Here is a 17,874-nt window from a genome sequence, read left to right as displayed (position 1 = left end):
ACAGGTTACTGTTGCCTTCAAAGAAAAAAATTACTCTTTCAGGAAACAAAAAAATGTTTTTGATCAAGCCTCAACAGTGGAGCCACTAGAGCGCGCCTTGCTTCACCCCTGCACCAGCCTGGCTTTTCAGAACGTCCTTTTAATTCCTACAAGCGTTTGTTGCCTTAGAGACACGGTGTCCTGTTCAGACCAGAAGCCACCTACTCCTGTGTAGTCGTTAATGTGTGTTCATTGCTGGGCCTCAGCCACAGGAAGAAATAAAACCCGTGTCCACACGCCATCTGAACACGCCGTCAGACACCCCGGGCTGCAGTACCCCACTCTGCACCACACAGCCCCTGTCCTAGGGAAATTCTGCTGCTCAGGCACAACACGTAACCCCCAGCTCCTGAAGTATCCGGAATCTTCTATCAATCCTACAAGGATTTATAATATTATAAAGCCTTATTGTCCTGCAAAGCACCATTGAGCTACTACCTGGTCTCTCTGCATCTAACCGCAGTGCGGAGGAGCTGTGTGACGGGGGAGGGAGCAGACAGGCACTCGAAGGGACCCCGGAGAAGGGACCCCGGAGATGACGGCGCCCAGCAGCACGATGCAGCCACACGCTGGTTTGCCTGTCAGGGTTCACCGGCTCTGTTCTTCAGCCTCCTGGCCAAGCCAAGCCGTGCCGTCCTCACTGTTCTAAAAGGGACAGTTTAAAATAACACACCGCTTCCAAAGAGGCCTTGTTGCTATGCAGTATCCCACACGTCCCAGAAAACGCAGGTGACTAATGATCTGTATCCTCATTACTCTCTAGCCTGACACGCAGGAAAGCAGATGCATTACGCCTCTGGCATCTCCATACTTTCCTCCTCCTTGGCAACCCCTCTCATACTAAAAAGTCTTGAAACCTTTAGGCACTGCTCCTTACCCAGAACTTCCCAGCAAAGCTTTCAAGCACTCCTCAGCCTTGCTCTGCTCCTCTGGGGCACAGGAAACCCTTTTTAACAGCCTGCCTCACTTTTCCCTCCTTGCCCCACAACAAGATGGCTCAGGCAAACCTCTTTGAAGAGGTAAAGCTTGGAATACTGTGGATTTGCATGGTCTCAGAACTGGTTCTTCATCAAGGAAGACTGGTCCCAGTATCACCAAGCTTTTTGCACCCTCAAAAATAGCTGTTTCTCCTCTGGCTAATGGTGTTCAACACAAGGTTATTTTTCCTTCGTTAAAATTATCAGTTTTGTCCATGGATTTGAAGCAGTTCTCATTAAACCACTGTCTGAGGGATTTTTGTCCTCTCATTTAGCAACCTGACCAGAACAAGCTTCACTGAATAAATAATGCCCAGGAAAAATGGAGGATTGGAGAACAGCAGCCTTGTGCACTCTCCCAGCCAGTGCCCTAAGAATTTGTGCCTTCTCTTCCCCCCATCTTCAGAGGAAAGCCCTGTGATCAGAAGGAAGGTTATTCTGTCCAGCCCTGAAGAACACAACGAAGGCTCCTTCCGTCCTCTCCCTCCCTCAACTTCCTACTTGTTTTTTGCGTTCCCATTTACCCGCGCTACCACACATCCACAGCAGAGTCTTTACCTTCAGGAGTTCTGTCCCCTGAAGAAAGGTGGATTTACACAAAATACAACAGAAGAGTCACCTTTCTTATGAACTCACATCAATATACGATGGGGGGAAAAAAATAACCTATTTGGTCCAGAGGAGAAGCATCCTCTTGTGTGTGCAGTAACAGTGTTTGCTGGCCACAGACACAGCCGTAGCTGTTCTGTTATCGTAGCTGTGATACTGATTCTAAGGCTAAGAGATCAGTACGGATATAGAAAGACAATCAAATACTGCTCATCAGCTGAAGGTGTACTCATTGGCAGTGAATTCATTAGCCCAGTAACAGCTAGAGCAGCCCTCTGCCCCATCTACTCCCAAAGTCGCTACTGCTGGAGCAGGAACAAGCAAGACTCACAGTTTGCTCTGCGTCACCACGCAGCAGGCTGGCGCCCTAGCAGGAGCTGAAGCACCGCAAGCCAAGTTGTCAGTTCAGGAGCGGATGTGGCGGCCACTTTCCTGCCGTCTCTGCTGAGAGGCACAGTCCAAACAGGTGAAATAAGGCTTCAACTGCTGCGGCTTCCCGGAGGGCTGTCGCAGCACCCGAGCCAGCAGCAGCGCGCTGGCTCTGCTCGCAGGCTGCGGGCATTCCTACCTGCCCCCGCAACACCCCGAAACTACAAATACGTACAGGAATAGCGAAGGATTTGGCACTTGTTTGTAAGAGATGGCAGTGGAGGAGAAAGCATGATGAGAAACAGATATATGACAATAAATGTTAAGGTACTTTTATTATAAAAGTCTATACAATGAGCACCAGACATAGCAATGCAATTATATCTGGTTTAGTTATATATATACCATATCTATATATCCATATAGATATATAGGTTTTGCTTTTACCAAAGTAAAACTGTTATATCACAAAATGCCTAGTTCTACCATTTATTTATTGCTCAACAAGGATGGCACAAAACACACTCGGCATAACTGTTGCCATGCTTATCTACTATACTGAATAAACAGCCAAACACTGCATAACAAACACAAAGCAGCTGTTAATTCTGAATTGGAACCAGTCTGATCACTCACTCACTTATAAAAATATTGGAATCATATAGATTTAAGCATTATAAAGGAGGAATATATTATTTAAAACATTTAAATAGTGCATATTGACATTTTGCATGTGGTATATAAAACACAAACATTCATGTACAACACTATACAGTACACATTAGTTTCAATGTTTGGATACACCCGTGTCTGCAGACTGATAGAAAAGTAACTGAAGTGTACATTGCACAATGGAACTGAATAAAATTGACATATGGTCTCAAGACTAGTTTAACCTCATAATTCTCTAAGGTCCCAGATCATTTTGCAGTTTAAAAAAAAAAATTAAAAAAAAAGGCATACCACCAGTGCTCAATAGTTTTAGTGCTTTTTTTTTCTTCTGAATTCCAAAATTACATGCCTACAAGCAGAGTAAAACAAAACAAGAAGTATTCTACAGTACACAGATGAAATCTGAGCACTAAAAATCCTACTTTCAACCTATGTCATATGTTTCATGACAGAACAGCAAGTCTATGAGGTTACATGCTAGCCGTTTCTTAATTGTGAGAAAGTTCATTTTTGGTCTTTCATAAAGCAGTGTGAACAACAGCTATGTTGACATTAGCCAGTCATAAAAACATGCAGTGAGAGTAGGTGCATGCAAAACATGGCCACAATCAAACTGATACATTGAAGAAAAAAAATAAAATTGAGAAAGCACCAGTTAAAATTAACACTTAGATTTTGCCAGATCAAAACCAGCTGCTGACGGCTGTTGCAGAGCATAAAGCTAGTAGCTAAATCATCATTCAGCACAGCAGATGTGATACTCAAAACATTTTTTTAGTTTCAACTCTGAAGCTAAATCATGCAAGGCCCATAAACTGTTTTGCTTACATCGTAAGAGTTAGATAACTTATTTTTATTCTCCAACTGTAAAACAAAATTGTGATAAACAGCAGTAATTTTTTCAATCAAAACCGACAGTTCACCCTGTGGTGCGCATTAACTACACTGATTTTAGCCCTTGATACCATATTTATTTCAGGTACAGTGGAATTTTGACTGTCTTAAGCCAGCTCTTTTCTGCTGAAGCTACACAGGTCTGAGCGCCATCAGATTTCCCATACACTGAGATGTTCATTAAGTTCCTCAAATCTTCCGAAAGTGGAGATGCAGTATCCAATTCAGACAAAACACTATGTCACCACTAGTTGATAAACAATAACCGATAAAATGACAAAATGAACAAGAGTAACATAAGTCCTGTAGGCAACATGTGATATAACTTTTCAGTTTTCCAAGTTTTAAAAGACACTAAGCAAGGTCACTTTCTGGTTTGTCCACCGTCATCTTTATCAAGGAGAAAATGTGACCACTAATGAGCAAAATCCGTAGATGTTAATTATTACTGTGTTATAGGTGCAATTTAAAATACCAAAAATTAAAGTTGTTCCACAGCAGTCCTTTGAAAAGAATTTCAGTCTGGTTTTTTTAAGTGTTCCAGGAAAAAGAGATGTACATTTAATTTGCTGACTTTTTTTCCTCATAATAAAAAATAGGCAAGAGAAGTAGTTCAGTGTAGCATTATGGTATTAATAATTTCTTCAATAATGCAAAAAGTTGGTAATAACAAAAGTCTCCAAGTTCTTGAATGCTAAAGAAAAAAAAAACCTACGGTTGTTTTGGAACAAGATGGATGCATCTGCAATACAAAACTTTGATGGAAACTGTGTTTGCTAAAGTTGGATAGAGCAGTCTCGGACTTAGAAATCTTACTTGCTCTCTAGACAGGACCTACTTACCCTTCAAATATGTTATAGTGGCACCCCAATAAAGTGCACAAACTGGATTCTTTCAACAGTGCATGACAAATGAACACAAGCACCCAATAAGTACAGTGGTAGCATACGGAAATATCACGTTATTCAATGGGCTGGAGGAATATAATTTAAATTGATTTTGAAGAATCTTGTTTGCTGATAAGGACTTCTAACAGCCGAAGTTTGGCTTTGATTTTCTTGTACTCCCTGTACTCATCAAGCATTGGAACTCGATCTTCTTTCTGTACATTCCTGTAAAAAGAAGCACACCTCAGTTTCAAGAAAATCCTTGATACAGCAGCAAGCCAGACACAAAAGTAGCTACGTGCAGTAATCTTAGGGCAAACAGAAACATTTGTGGCAGCTTGCTCACCAATAACAGATACATCGATATGTCCTAGTTTATTGTGGTTAAAACTGCCATCACCCAAAAAACTTAACAGAAAATCCAGCAGCATTTATTCAGCACAGCTGTTGCAGCACTGTTTATACATCTTTGTCTTAAGTTCTTATGGAAATATTATTAACAAGATATGAAGACTTTCATTTCAGATTCTGTGCACACATTACAGAAAAATACAAATAAATTTAAGTTGATCTAGGATTTTTTATGTATGTAGACTGACCCACAAACTGATAGCATAGAATTATTCCTACTAGTTTAAGCCTAGACTATAATAAATTAATCCATTAATCTGACTTACTTTTAAATCAACCCTTCATTATTAACCTCATTACTTGCCATTAAGGTCAAAAGGAATTATGCCTCAAATTCAGTAAGTACCTGACAAAGCCACATTAGTGGAATTTGTGTGACCAATGGTCCAGGAGTTTAAGTTAAGAACAAATACAGTAGAAAGTATAGTTACACGAGAACATCTGCCAGTCATGAAAGTGACTGACCTCTTAAGAGTGTTAGTTTTGTTCATGAGGTGATACACCTTGAAAAACCTCCTATTACATACAACAGGCAGCAGTTAAATCAAATTCACGACAATATATATTCAAATAAGAAGCCTAAAAGAACTAAACAATACAGAGAAGAATAAAAATTATAGACCCCTTTATGGGCAAAGCAAATACCACTGTCAGGACAGACCTGCTGGAACACGGAACCAATAGCCAAGCTTCCCCACCCTGTGTTAAAAACAGGGATAATCTGGGTGGGGTGGCAGTGTTAATATAAAAAAAAAAAAAAGTATTTTTTTAAAGTATTTTAAAATGTTATCTTCCTCCACTACTAAGAATACACGACAATTTTATCTCCTTCAGGAGATTATTCATAGCAGAGATTAGAACAGATCAGACTCCATTTGGCAACATTCATATAGAAAGTTGACAAAAATATACTTGGGCTACAAAATGAGGCTGCTGTCCAGCATCTGTTTTTGTGTTAAACAAACCTTCCATTCTGCTGATAAAACTCCTCTTCAAATTCTCGTAATGTCTTACGTAGCTTCTTTTTCTCAGCTCTGGCTTTCCACAGTTGCTCCAATAATTCAGGCCTAAAAATTTCAAGTGAAAGAAAAATACCGTTGGTAATGCAATGAGATTTAAATTCCTCAAAGCATACTCAAAAACAACTCAGCTAGCTGCACTTGTAAGAAATTTGTCTTGCTCAGAAAGAATACGCTATCTGTCTGATGGTGAAATATTGAGAACAAACTAGTAGTTAATAAAAGGGTATACATTTTCTGCTGCCTACACAGCTCAGGTAAGGCTGAAGAAGGTTTAGACGATACTCAACAATTCACTGAATACAAAAAGATCTTAGTCAGGTATGTCAGAGGAAAGAACACTCATTCAAGCCAAACACTTGCTGAGAAGTGCTGAACGTGTCACTCCCCTCCACCCAGCATTATGTATTTGGTATCATGACTGCAACCGTAACAACTGCAACTTCTCCAACAGAACTAGCCACTTCTTATTTTTACATACATAGAAGCAGCGCGGGTGCTTGACAGCCTGAGGTCCCGGGTCAGTTTCTCTTGACCATCTTCAACATCAGACTCGGAGTTTTCAACTGGGCTTAAAACAGACTGTGTTTGGACAGCAGTTTTTAAGATATCATTCAGGTCTGTAGACAAACCATCACTTTCCTCCTCTTCTTCCTGAATGTCAAAGCAGAAGTTCAAAACAATTATTTCATACGTTTCAGTTCCTTATTACAAGTGCTGGGAAGTAATTTTTTTTATTTTTTTTTCTTTTACAAATGCACTGCACACACCTTAATTTCTTCAAAAAAATGGGCAGTTTCACCTTCAATAATGGGCTGTAACATCTGCCCTCGCCTCTTCGTTGATGGTGACCCCTGCAAAAATTGCATTGTTTCATTATGTGCAATTAATTAGACATTAAACGTTATTTGCAGTCGGAATTTTGTTCAAGTCACCTAGTACCTAAAGGTATTTCTTCTTTCAGAAGAATAAAAGACTACAAACATACCTACAGAGCACAAACAAAATAACCATACAACCCAAAAAGCTCAGATGCCCAATGTAGCCTTGACATGGAGGTAAACTTTGTAGCTTATGTGAAAGTACTCTTCTTCCGACTTAAACCGAAAGCACTCGTTCCCTCCCTGTTCTGTAGAAAATTCAAAGCGCAATGGTATCTCTGAATTCCATATTTACTCTTGTTCCTTCCAAACCAAGCCACAAGGGGATTATAAAGCTACACAAGGCCAGAGCAGGTTTTTATCTTCTGCCAGGCATACACGGGGAATAATACTGCCAGTTTCTTTTTCTAGAGCACTCTGAAGCCCCACAACTGGAAGTGCTATGTCAGAGTTATCTATTGCCATCTCAGAGACAAAATCCTTTGAACTTCAGCCCAAAGCAGGTGCCACTGCACTGCACAGGTATCACTGCTAGCTGCCTGTTGCCCACATGTCCTGCTCATCCACTGCCTACCCCCGACAGCAGAAGCAATTTCAACAGGGGGTTGCTTTGAACAGGAGGAAGGTAAAACACAAAAGTCACAGAGACAATGAGCTGTCAAACAACTTTAGTCTGTGAAAGGTAAATAGTTTCCCACTTCTTTGGACATTTCCATACAGGCTTCAGCGTATGCGATTAGTATACTGTGATACCGTAAGAGATATTTCATGGAAGCAAGCGTCATATAAACCAAAAAGCAATTTCTGAAATACCTGGCACTGAATACAGCCTACCTAGAAGCTATCACTGAACAACCCTCAGTAATTACAGAGCTCCACATATCTCTTACAGGTTTCAAAAGCAGTGGCCTGTGAAAAGTATTTTACAGATGTTGCCTACAGCACAGATTAGGAATTACGTTACCAGGATCTCTCCTGAATTTAAGATCCTTTTGCTTGGCTACCCACCCAACTTTTTATTTCACAGTCAAAAAACCCTCATGAAACAAACAAAACAGAAAATTAAAAAGGACAACTACAATATAGTTATAAAGTGTTTTATAACATAAAATGCATCTCAGCGGAAAAGTCAAATTTTCGAGGTGAAAGACAGGGTAAAACTCAACCAGTCAAGGGCACCGACGTTAACTTATGACTCACCAGTCATGTAGAAATGCTTAGATGTTTAAAAGCAACTTGTGTTTATGGAGTTCAAAAAAGGATACTGATATAAAAGCCCTTAAACTGAAACATAAAGCATGTTTTTCTATTAAAACCTACGTGCAAGAAAGGAGTGCCAGTGAACTGGTCCCTTTATCTCAACATACTTTGGCTTAAAGGGGATAGCTAAAACCAGAGTCAATGTAAACAGCCAATTAAGTTCCTGCTGGGTAAGCCACTGCCCAGCTGTGTAAATCTGGTAGAGAACTGCCTGTAGATAAAGAGATTATCTCATGTCAGCTATGCAGTCCCTTCCTCCTAAAAGGGTCAAATAGCTAGTATCAGAACTGCTCTGTTCCAAGTTCAGGTCAGCGTGCAAGATTTTGATTACAGCTCATGAAGAACAAAGACAGCCAGCTGGTTATCACTCCCCAACTCTTTTACAGATACTATAAACAAGGTTACATCCATCTCCTTGCACAGTATGAAAACTTTTCTTCCTTATCTCTTACAAGACCTCAGAGAGAAGAAAGAAAAGAACAGAAAGCACTTCAAATTAGAAGGAAACGAAGCGAAAACACAATGAAGAAGCACAGATGTTGTACAGATGCTGCAGATGATAAGATGTCTCACACTGGGGAAGCATGAAGGAATGGAACAGTTCTTATGGCCATCCTATCACTCATGCTTCTGGTGACAATAATCTGCGTTACAGAAGAGAGGCAAGCTTCCCTGCAACTGGTTACTGTTCTTGGAGGGACTGGAAAGTACAATGTGTGCTGTGGATCCACACCTAGCACAGCGACTCGGGAACATCTCAGCCATGGCAAGTCAGAAGAGCTCATTTACTTCTACTGAGAACCATTTACTTCCCGAGAGCCACCACAGTCACAGACAGCTTTGAACTGCTGTGCTCTCAGCAGTAAATCAAAAATCAAATGCCTCAAATACAACGACAACATCTTCCGTCTTCTACAAGAAAGATGTATTTTATGGAACAGTATTACTGGCTCTTCTAAAGGCAGCCTAGCAGTTCAAAAGGGGAAAAAAGCAGAAATAGCATTTGTTTTACTCACAAGAATAGGAGTAATGCTTGCTCTAGTTAACATTTGTTTTACAAGTCTGTATCTGTCATAAAGTGGCTTCACAATATGTCTTTCTTCTCTAGTAACCTAAAGGCAGAGAAACCACAGAATTAATTATACCGGTCACTCAATAAGATACAAGCAAACACAAAGCGGTATGCTTCTCATGCCAGGCCACGTATATTCCAATTAGGAACATAAAATTAGTTTAAGTTGTGTGTATAAAATGGGGTATATGCAGATAAAGGGGAATAAGTGGGTGCTTTTCCCTCCTCTCTTTTCTCACTTTAACTCCCTGTATTTTTAAGGAAGAAGTTTTAAAGACTTCCTGAAACACATGGGAGCTTCAGTGGAAGGAAAACCTCTATCTTTAAAGAGCCATGGAAAAGTGGCAAAAAAGGGACCAAGAACTGGGGGAGAAGACTGTGTGCCTAGCAATGATGATGACTCTACAGAAATGGCAGGGGAAAAAAAGAAAAAGATGAAACTGTAGAGAGATTTTATCTGATTTACTCTCAATTCTTGGCCACTGTGTAATATAATGAATCTTAAAGGCTATCCTGATCAGTCACTGGCATTTTCTCCCTAAGGGGATTGTAGAACCAGTGCCAGTATCTCCAAGACCACTATACTTCCTTGGCTTTTAGGCTGAAAGGCTTGGTCGGATTTATACGGCAGTGCTGATTATAAAGCTAGCGTGCCAAGTCCAGAAGGCTGACAGAATAGTGACTGCAAAGATCTCATGACTGGACCAGTGATGCTGATCACTGCCCAAGATAAACCCCCAGAACTTTAAGCACTAATTGCTAGTCTCCTACTCAGACTTCCTTACCTCCAGTTAGAGAAGATACGTGCCACAGACTTAATAGGGAGTAGGGGGGGGAAACTGTCTTTTCATTTCTGTTTTTGTGAAATCCAGAATAAGATTTCAGTCCTTTTCCAAGGAAATTCAATAGCGTCATTTAAGATTTTCTCTTTGTCTCACAGACATATAAGGCACCAAACACCAATCGCTTTGCAAACTCCAATAACTGTTTTGTGGAAAAAGGGGCTATTAATACATCCATTTATTTGTTTTTCAGAAGTCAATGCAGTAACGTCCTCTGATGGCAACATGGAAACCAACAGGTAACTTCATGTTTCGGAGAAGAACCCCCCCAACACACACATCAGTATTAAATTTTGGTATTACTACTGCACAAGAGTTACTGTTGTCTATGCATACATTAATATAGTTTGATGAAGCAAACCAAGTATTACCGGCCGTCCATGTTGACTTTCATAATACAGAAGGCTTTTCTGGAGAGACGTTTTCTCTTCTACCAAATGGTCCTTTGTCATTTTCTGTCAGAAGAATAATCCCCACTTAATCAAACATGTCATTTTAACAGGTTTTCTACATTATCAGCTATACAGATGCCTTCGCCCAACTTAGCTTAGTTAATACCATACATCCCACCTTCACCCATTTAAAGCTGTCCGATGTTGTCAGCACATGCTTGTAAATATTTTATTAAAGAGTGACCAAGGAAAATGAGACTCATCTTGATCATTTCCTCACAGAGTCTGAAATATGAGGGCTTGGTAAAGGGCTGCTAGACAAAGGCATCACTGTCAGTGAAGTGATACCTGAAGTGTCTGACAGCACTCCATTTCCCTGTTATTCTCTTAGAAACAGCATCCGTAACCTTATGCTTACTTTTATATCTTCTGGCAAACATCTCTCAACTCGTTTTTCCTTTAATCTTTTCAAAATGAGTTCAAGTGTAGCTTCCTTGGTAGGCTTCTTCTCTTTCTGCACAACCCGCGTCTCATCTCCGTTTTCTTCATCCTCTTGGTCAAGAGAGGAACCAAAGCTTTTTGGAAGAGTGTTACTTCGTGGACGTGTTTGAGGTATGAATTCTCCATCTGAGCTCCTCTGCTTCGCATCTGAAATGAGAAAATTTGCTCAAATCCTGAGTTTTAAAAGAAATAACTCAGTTCATTTAACCACAAATAAAGGAACGTAACAGTTCGCATAGGAAAAGCTTATCTTCTAATGAACTAAAAACAAAGCCACAAGAATAATTTTTTAGTTTGGAATAGTTCAGAATCTAGAAATGAAACATTTTTACTGTCCTGTGGAATTTTACTGAATGACTTAGCCATTTTAGAAACACAGATAATCTGTGTTTGTAGAAAACCAGAAACTGAAGCATCTCTTACCTTTTATTTGCTTTCTCAATTTGGTAAGTTCAGTCATCCATTTTAAAACTTTTGGATTGGCTGCAATATCACTGTAGGAGGGCTGAAAAGTAATACAAACGAACTACATTTTATGAAAACACACACAATCTTGTTTATACACTTCTTTCAAGATGTGGTAATATTTATGACAGCGGATGTGACTAGTAACATGGATGCCACTCTTTGTACCAGATCAGATCTCAGTGCCGACATAACTTGACACTCGTGAAAATAAACTTGAAAGAAGACATCAGAAGGTGAACCAGAGAGTGGTAAGATGCTTCTGCCTCTCCACTACCTCATCTGATATCCCCTCGGTCTCACCGCGTAAATGTCACTGTCTGCCCTCCCTTGGGCCCAGGCACTACGGCACACTTTCTAGTATTGCTGTTGCTCAGCTCACTTTTGCAGATCGTATGCAACAAAATTGTTCTCGTTTGTGAACCCCCAGTTATTCAGTGAGGGACTACAAGAAGTAACTTACCTCCACCATACAGCCCTTCATCCTGAGTAAAAAAGCAGAAGTGGAAACTTACCTTACTGTTTTTCTCTTTCTCAAACTGTTCCTCAAATTGCTTTATTTTTTTCTGTAATTTCTTGACAAGCTGATAAGGTGTCTTGTCTTCCCTTTTGTCATCTTTTGAGCTGAAGGATGCTCTTCGTGTTCTGTATTAAAAACATTTTTAAATGTCATTTAAATAATTGAGTGCAAAGAACTTGTATGTTTGAGTAACAGATGACTAATTTCATTTTTTTCTCCAGTTCATAATCCCTTCTTTTCAGGTTTTCAGTCAGAGCTATTTACTCACTGATTCACAATGCTTTGATCTGCTGCCTTCAAAACGTATGTGTTATTTTTTCCTTTCTAATTTCAGCAATACCCCCAACAGAAAAAGAGTATTTGAAATTCAAGTGTAATAAACTAATGTTACCGTTCATTACAATATCATTAGAACAGTTCAGATCTTTCTGGTGGCTAGGCTACTTACCTAAATTACCAGACACTCAGTACTTCTTGAAGTATTGGGCACAGAATAAAGCCTAGGCTAGGAGCTACCGCTGAACAATCCTTGGTAATTACACAACTCCACTTAACTGTCTTAGGCACGTTATTAGATACTTATCTAAAAAACATCTGCATCACCTGTCGGCCTTACTAATGTATTTCTGGAGTACATGATCCTGGTTTTAAATCGTCTTTTGTACTTGTTCAGCTCCTTGACGTTTGCTGCTGGTGAAAAGCCTTTTTACCTCGAGCCTGACCATGAGAATTTTCTTGTACACTTATTACACAAGGTGCCTGAAAGATCCCTCAGCACAGCTAGTGACATCTACATAGTTCAAGGTACTAGAAATACTAACCTAGTAATCTGCTCACATATATCCTTATTTGTTTCAGAATGAGGAGAACAGTGATTACAATCAGCACTTTTCTGCACCTCAGTCTTTTCCATCATTTTAACAGTACTTGTCAACTACCTCCTGTGGCTATGTGGAGAAAACTGGGGCAACTGTCCTTTTGCTTCAATAAACCTATGTCATAGAGAATTGGAGACTGCAAACTTGGTCCTTCCTGTTCCAGATGTTCTCATTATTATGACTTCGCTTCTTCCCTAACAAGCATGGAAATCCTTCTTAAATCCCCTTTCATAGTAAGGGTAGCAGACAGCACAGGTCACAGGGTATTTACAGCTTTGAAGGGTCACACTCCCCAGCTGTGTCACACAAGTAACTTGCAGCCTGTTCAATTACAACTCTACTTTCATACACTGGGTTAAACAGACTTGATCCTCTAAATCTGCAGGAGAGGACCTGCATTAAGAGCCCTACCTCTGCACCATACTGCTGTCCCATGCCTCTCCCTCTAACAGCCGATACTTTCCTACACCCCTTTTGAACGAAGGCTTTCCGCAGCCCAAATGAAGAAGCTGCCCAAACCATTACCACACGCTTTAGCTGCAACAGTTTGTGTAACCTGGCTCACTTTACCGGGCAGTGGACAACACGCTACACAAAACAAATCCAAAATTACGCAACATGAAGGCAGATATTCATGCTACTAAAAAAAAAAAAAAAAAAAAAGCCACAACTTACACAAAATCATAGACAAGCAGTCCAGTACTGGTAAACAAAGGATATAAATACTACCTCCAGCCCAGGAAGTGGCATTACAGCGGGTTATCAGAGGCCCTGACCAAATGCCAGGGAAATCTGTGCAAGCTTGCCCTATTTTTATACTCTTTCCCTCAGCATCTGCCAGCGGCCCCTTTGAGAGACACAACACCATCCCAGATGAACCTCTGGTCTGACTCAGTATGGCAGTTCCTGGGCAGGCAGAACAGCCAAATGGCCACATAAAGCTATATTTGACCTTGATCTTCAATAAATTCGTATAATGAAAAGCCGTGAGGTTCTTAAACAGCTGTTTTTTCATACTGGCAGTAGCATCTCCTGCCCCAACACCCACCAAATTGCATTAAAATACATACCTAACAAAAGAAAGTGCTTTGGATGAAGAATCTAACGTTTCTGGATCATGTAAGAAGCGCTGGCTTTGCCCAAAATCCAAACTACGATGTGACAGTATTGGATGACAGTCCTCTTCCAATGGATGATTAGTCATCCTTCCAGCCTGCGGGGAAAGCTGAGCTTCTCCAGACTCACTGTCTTCCTGCCAAGATTTAAAAGCAGGAAATGGATCTAGAAGATAAAAAAAGGGACACAAAATGGTACTTCTCTGTTAACAGAATTATAAACAAGAGTCAAAAGGAAACAAAAACACGTACCCAATGCTTAGTCTTGTATGCTATAAAGGATGTGGTGTCATACACAAAGTGAATAAAAACATTGAAATACATCAGAAAGCTACAAATTCTGTCATGTAACAATTGAAAGAAAAAGGTACTGAAATGAAGTATGCACACTAGGATCCCTTTTTCAAAGTGTATCTTGGGAGTATGCGTATCTGAGCAGTTCAACAGTGTGAGAGCATCTTATTTACGTATCACAAATCCAAAGTTAGAAGAATATATTTTTGTCCATTGCAATGTTTTGCTGTGGAAATTGATTTTCATACCTTACACATGTATTTCGAAAGATTGTCCTCTTGGTTTTGAAGAAGATAAGCCTCACAATACCTCTTTAGGTACAATGCCCATTGGCTTAAGTCTTAAGAGTGTTGTTGGGTCTTTAAGTTTAAATCAGTCTTGACACCACTGAGAAAAAGAGATTTCTTAATTTGTGGAAGGTGATTTCTTTTAGGCAGGGGATTCCAAAACAATCAGTGATTTTAAATCCTTACAGAAATTTAGTTGCTAACATCCCTTACAATTCTTAAATATTGTTTTCTTGCTGTCTAACAAAAAGCTGACATGGCCTTCCAGAACTTGAATTTAAAATCCCACCCCCCTTTTCCTTTTGAAAGATTGCCTATATTTTCCAGTTCAAATCAGAAATTTGAAAACTGGGTTCAAAGTGTGCAGAACAACAGTAAGACCCACAAAGTAATCTTTAAAAGAAAATAACCCTTGTACCTGCTTTCCATTGTACATTTACTAAGTATTATTGGGACTTTTTGTTTTGTTTTTAAGGTATAATCTTGCCTGTTTACACAGTACAAGAAGGGGACCTTTTACAAAAAAAGTAAACAAAAAAACTGCAGATCAGAACATTCCCAAGATATAAGGGACAGCAGGTGAAGGGTTAGTTAGAAAGCAAACCATAAACTATCAAAAGGCAGATAACTGAACGTATGGCGAACCATACTTACCCTCCCCTTCTCTCTGCAGATGCATTGTTTTGAAATCAATGAGGGGAAAAGTGATAGGGCATGGCGCTAATAAAATGAAAAAGAATGGCAAAAATACTAAAGTGAACACACAGCACAGTCAGAACAAACTATACATAACATGTAAAGCAGGAAGATACAGTACCAGGGAAAAACATCCCATCTTTTGGGCCAGGCTCTGAGCACTCTCAGCTTCCAAGAAATTTCAATGGCAGGTAAGGATGCTCAGTCCTTAGCAAATTTGAACTTTTTACTGAAAAGGTTTACAAAGAACTGACACAGAAGTAGTAAAGACTTATTGTAGTTTAACAAGGGTCTCATGCATTCTCACATTAACAAAAGACAAGTTCTAAACATGTTTTTGCTCACAGCTCTTAAATAATAGAGATGGCAGTGATTTCCAAAAAGCAGGACAAATGCAGAAAAGATACTCATAAATACAGATTAATTGATCTGCATTTTAGTCTTAAGCCAGCAAGTATCTGATGTTCATTTTCAAGAACTGTTGGTTACAGGCCTTTAAGTTTGCTATAACATAGGCTTTAATAACCCAAATATTGTAATGAGATTTGGACTAGTACAGACTTCTTTACAAAGCCAATCTGCTTTGATGGAATGCCACCAGGATTTGCAGTGCCTTGGAAGGCCGAGAACCTAATAACCATCCTAAACAGGACTGAAGAACAGTCAAAGTTAAAATACTTTGCAATGAAATAACACCGCTTGCAAAATATCCTGATTTTACTACCAAGAAGCTTATAATATAAATTTATATACAGATATGCTACTTTCTTTTCAAAGTATGGGTAATAAAGCCACTTGGGTAAGTAAAACCAAAGCAACTTTTATGAGCAGATTTAAGGAAATCATGAAAATGGAAGCCACAAACCTTCTGAGAACACATATTAAGTCAGGTTAACACAAATAGAGGATGCAACAAAATGTAATTTGCAAGTAAGCAATTAATGTAAATAAAACACTGAGAACATAAGCAGTTAAACTTTAGACAAAGTTATTAACTTGAGCAACAAGAATGAGAATCTGGACTCAGTGTCTTCAGATGCCTGCAAATTGACTGAATGTACAGTCTGCTAGGGGCTCAAGGCCAAACAGCAAATATTTTACAAATCTAAGCAAGACTACCACAAGTTGCAACCCTCATCGTTTGTAAAAGAGTTATTAAAAGGAAAGCATTGATTCATGCAGGCAATTTGGAGAATAATCAATACTGGTGACAAATTAAGAGTAAATTATCACCATTTGAGCTTCAGGACAAAACTTTATGTGCTGACATGCTACAACTATATCCTGCACTGTTAAAACTACACACATTCCAAGTATACCTCACCAACTTTGGTATTTGTAACACAGCAACCAGAAATTAAGTGCAGTCATTCTTTGCTACCAACATCTTAACTAACATGTAGCTGTGACACAGACATCCCCAAGAACAGCTGTCACTGGAACAGCCTGCTGTAAGTTAAAAACTCATCCCTGCGTAGTAAATCTGTACTGTATCTACCAAGTTGTTTTCACAATATAAAACTGGAAACGAGTGGACTGTGGCCATTGTACTGTCGGTCACAGTTCACAGTATTTTAGCAAATTGTATCACTTGGATTTTGTAAGGTATGATGATTCAGAATATCAACATCAGGCAGAAGAAACAGTATAAGGAACACGTGAAAAGGTAAGTGCTTTGGAAAGTAGATCTTGACAAGAGTGGTTTGCTCTGATTACAAAGGGGTTATGTTTTTACACAAAAAAACCCAACAGTCTAAACACTTATTACCAGACATTTGAGCAACAAAGTTCAGTAAAGTCACAAATTTAGGGGCTTGCTAAACCTGGAAGGCCATGAAGAACGAGGTCACATACGTAAGGAATCCTGTCTGAGAGAAAACTATGTTTCAAACATTTTGCTTTTCCTAAAATCCAAACAATGGAGGGAGATGGGGCACAGAAATAATATCCATCTGCAACTTTAGATTTTATTTGAAAACTTGAGAGCGGTTTCAAATTCTCCAATGACATCTTGAAATCAACATCTGACATTCCTGATGTTTAAAACAAAACCAACATATTTTTCAGAATAAATGAAATATAAATTGCTGTGTTTAGCATTTCATGATTTTAAGTCAAATTCAGTTAGTATTAAAACTTCAATAGCTTACATTTTAAAAAAAGAAAAACAAACGACCCAGTGTGAATATTAACTCTATGACATAATTAGAGAAAATGTTTTCAAGGACAAGGTCTCAGGGTCCTGAGAACCAAAAGCCGCTTAAAAATCAAAACAAAACAAACAAAAACATACAAAAAACCCAACAACAACAACAAAACCACCCAAATCTCTGTTATGAAACTTAAGCTTTTTTGCTTTCTTTAGTTGCTCCTTTGATTTTTTTTTCTTTACCATTTTCCTTAAGTTGCAGATAGTTCTGAAACAAGATGGGACCTATCTTACCATGTGTATAGAACATATTATTCAAACTACAGAAAAGAATGTAAGTTGTCTGCTGCTTCTACTTTGTAAAATGTTCTACTTATCATTACTAGCTAACTATATTGTGAGCTAAAGGGTGAAAATTACCTTCCCATTTGTCACCATCAGATACATTCTTCAGATCTAGACGCGGTACTTGCACACCCAGAGCCTCCTCAGAAACATTAATGTTGCCATCCCCTGACACCTCTGAATCAGTATTTGCATTAAGATCACAAGTCTTGCTACTTGAATCCTGTATTTAAATAACAGAACAGTTTTATTATTATTTAGCACCTGGAAATCAAGTCCCTAATCAGTGCCAGTTCCAGC

The 17,874-nt window shown here is 39.2% G+C and overlaps 1 protein-coding gene across 5 annotated transcripts in view; it reads right to left on the bottom strand.

Annotated features, from left to right (window-relative positions):
• Positions 1 to 2,302: 2,302 nt before the first annotated feature.
• The window catches only part of FAM13B (family with sequence similarity 13 member B), a 51,195-nt gene continuing 35,623 nt past the window's right edge, over positions 2,303 to 17,874 (bottom strand). For 3 of the 5 annotated variants that reach the window (XM_080398466.1, XM_080398464.1, XM_080398465.1), the window contains 12 exons: positions 17,650 to 17,797; positions 15,039 to 15,104; positions 13,759 to 13,969; positions 11,806 to 11,935; positions 11,249 to 11,330; positions 10,743 to 10,972; positions 10,304 to 10,387; positions 9,035 to 9,130; positions 6,648 to 6,731; positions 6,359 to 6,531; positions 5,824 to 5,925; positions 2,303 to 4,672 (listed from right to left, as the gene is read on the bottom strand). In XM_080398466.1, the coding sequence (XP_080254592.1) occupies positions 4,549 to 4,672; positions 5,824 to 5,925; positions 6,359 to 6,531; positions 6,648 to 6,731; positions 9,035 to 9,130; positions 10,304 to 10,387; positions 10,743 to 10,972; positions 11,249 to 11,330; positions 11,806 to 11,935; positions 13,759 to 13,969; positions 15,039 to 15,104; positions 17,650 to 17,797 (1,530 nt within the window). In that variant the 3' untranslated portion in view covers positions 2,303 to 4,548. The remainder of the gene's footprint in view (positions 4,673 to 5,823; positions 5,926 to 6,358; positions 6,532 to 6,647; positions 6,732 to 9,034; positions 9,131 to 10,303; positions 10,388 to 10,742; positions 10,973 to 11,248; positions 11,331 to 11,805; positions 11,936 to 13,758; positions 13,970 to 15,038; positions 15,105 to 17,649; positions 17,798 to 17,874) is intronic. The other 2 variants (XM_080398468.1, XM_080398467.1) reach the window with 2 other exon arrangements.

This window comes from Falco punctatus (genome assembly GCF_963210335.1).
Source record: "Falco punctatus genome assembly, chromosome: 8".
NCBI lineage: Eukaryota > Metazoa > Chordata > Aves > Falconiformes > Falconidae > Falco > Falco punctatus.
The sequence above is the reverse complement of the archived record's forward strand: the minus strand, read 5'-3'. Positions and strand labels throughout refer to the sequence as shown.